At 50.3% G+C, this 1,737-nt stretch overlaps 1 protein-coding gene across 1 annotated transcript; it reads right to left on the minus strand.

Annotated features, from left to right (window-relative positions):
* Positions 1–518: 518 nt before the first annotated feature.
* Positions 519–1,487, minus strand: LOC133345716 (platelet-activating factor receptor-like). The gene has a single exon (XM_061556696.1). The coding sequence runs from the start codon at positions 1,485–1,487 to the stop codon at positions 519–521; it is 969 nt and encodes a 322-aa protein (XP_061412680.1).
* Positions 1,488–1,737: the final 250 nt, after the last annotated feature.

The following is a 1,737-nucleotide window of genomic DNA, read 5'->3' on the forward strand; positions in this document are numbered from 1 at the left end:
TTGGAATCTGATTGATTGATTTCTTCTTTGAACAGGTGTCTTTTATACAGGTAACAAGCTGAGATTAGGAGCACTCCCTTTAAGACTAATCTCAGCTCGTTACCTGTATAAAAGACACCTAGGAGCCAGAAATCTTTATGATTGAGAGGGGGTCAAATACTTATTTCCCTCATTAAAACGCAAATCAATTTATAACATGTTTGACATGCGTTTTTCTGGATTTTGTTGTTGTTATTCTGTCTCTCACTGTTCAAATAAATCTACCATTAAAATTATAGACTGATAATTTCTTTGTCAGTGGGCAAACGTACAAAATCAGCAGGGGATCAAATAATTTTTTCCCTCACTGTAGCTTTCCTAATTCCTGGGTATGTAAATAATTAACTAATTGCTATAAATGTTCACGCGTGGCCGTCATCACATATGCATCAATGGACTGACCAGCGCCCAAGAGCATTCGGAGATGCCGTCTGCCCGGGCAATAATCTCGCGCTCCGCTGAGCCTAGAAGCGCTGCGGCTAAATATGAATGGGAGACACTTGATTGGCATTGCCTGTGCATTTTAGAATCCCTTGGAGCGATTTACGAAACGAAGACGACCCGGTGTATACCAGCAGCGGCTCAAAGATGCTGTTCAGCACACTGAGGCACAGGGTGATGTCTCTCAGGAGGGCGATGCTGTTGAGAGAGAAGGCGTTCGTCTTGCTCTCAATGAAGCCGATGACGTGCGTGCAGTTGTACGGCGTGAGACAGACGATGTAAATGATTAAGCTGACGACGGTCATCTTGGCAGCTCGGATTTTTTTGTTTCGACTCGTCGTGAGTTGCCGATGTCCGTTGAGAATGAGAATTTTTAGAACATTTCCGTACGAAAACAACGTTATAACCAGCGAGGTGTAATATAGTGAAAAAAACACGTAGAGTCTGTACGGGATCAGGAACTCCACATCCTTCTCCGTGAATTGTTCGTAGCATCTGATGGACGGAGCGCTGCCACTGCTGCTGTTGTTGCTGCTGCTGGTGGTGGTGACGTTGGCATAGCTGAGCACGGTGACGGTGCTGACGGGGATGATGCTGGAAATGCTGATGAGCCAGATGAGGAGGCACAGAAGCCACGCTGCTCTGGGCTCGCGCCACTGGGAGGCCACGAGAGGATGCACTATGGCCATGTACCGGTCCAGGCTGATGGCAGCCAAGAACATTGGCGTCGTATAGGCGTTTGTGAAGAAGACGACGATGTACATGCGGCACAGGAGGTCCTGCAGGGTCCAGTTGTTCATGCGGAAATGATAAACGATTTTCATTGGCAAACAGAGCAGAAAGGAGACGTCCGCGGCAGCGAGGTTGAGCATGTAGACAGACATGGAGTTCTTCTTACTCGTGCAAAGCACCCATATGGCGAGCGCGTTCAGCGGGAGGGCTATGATCACCACGATGGTGTAAATGATCGGGATAACGAGGAATTGAATCGTCTCACTGCCGCCCATTCTCCTGATATATCAGCAACAACAACAATCTCTGCTAGATCAACGACACGGTCCGGGCGCGGTGGCGCGAGTGCGCCGCACCCCAAGGAGCCGCTTGCGCTCACGCGGGGCTCGCGGTCACTCTGCCTCGCTCAGCCGCAGGAGCCCCGTGCCGGGGACGCGGTCCCATCCCCCGCGTGGAGCGACCAACGCGTGAGATGATGGCGCTGTCAGCATGGAGACACCTGGGGTCACACGCGCAAGGGGATGA

Source organism: Lethenteron reissneri, chromosome 22, assembly GCF_015708825.2.
Source record: "Lethenteron reissneri isolate LAM-NWPU_2019-01 chromosome 22, ASM1570882v1, whole genome shotgun sequence".
NCBI lineage: Eukaryota > Metazoa > Chordata > Hyperoartia > Petromyzontiformes > Petromyzontidae > Lethenteron > Lethenteron reissneri.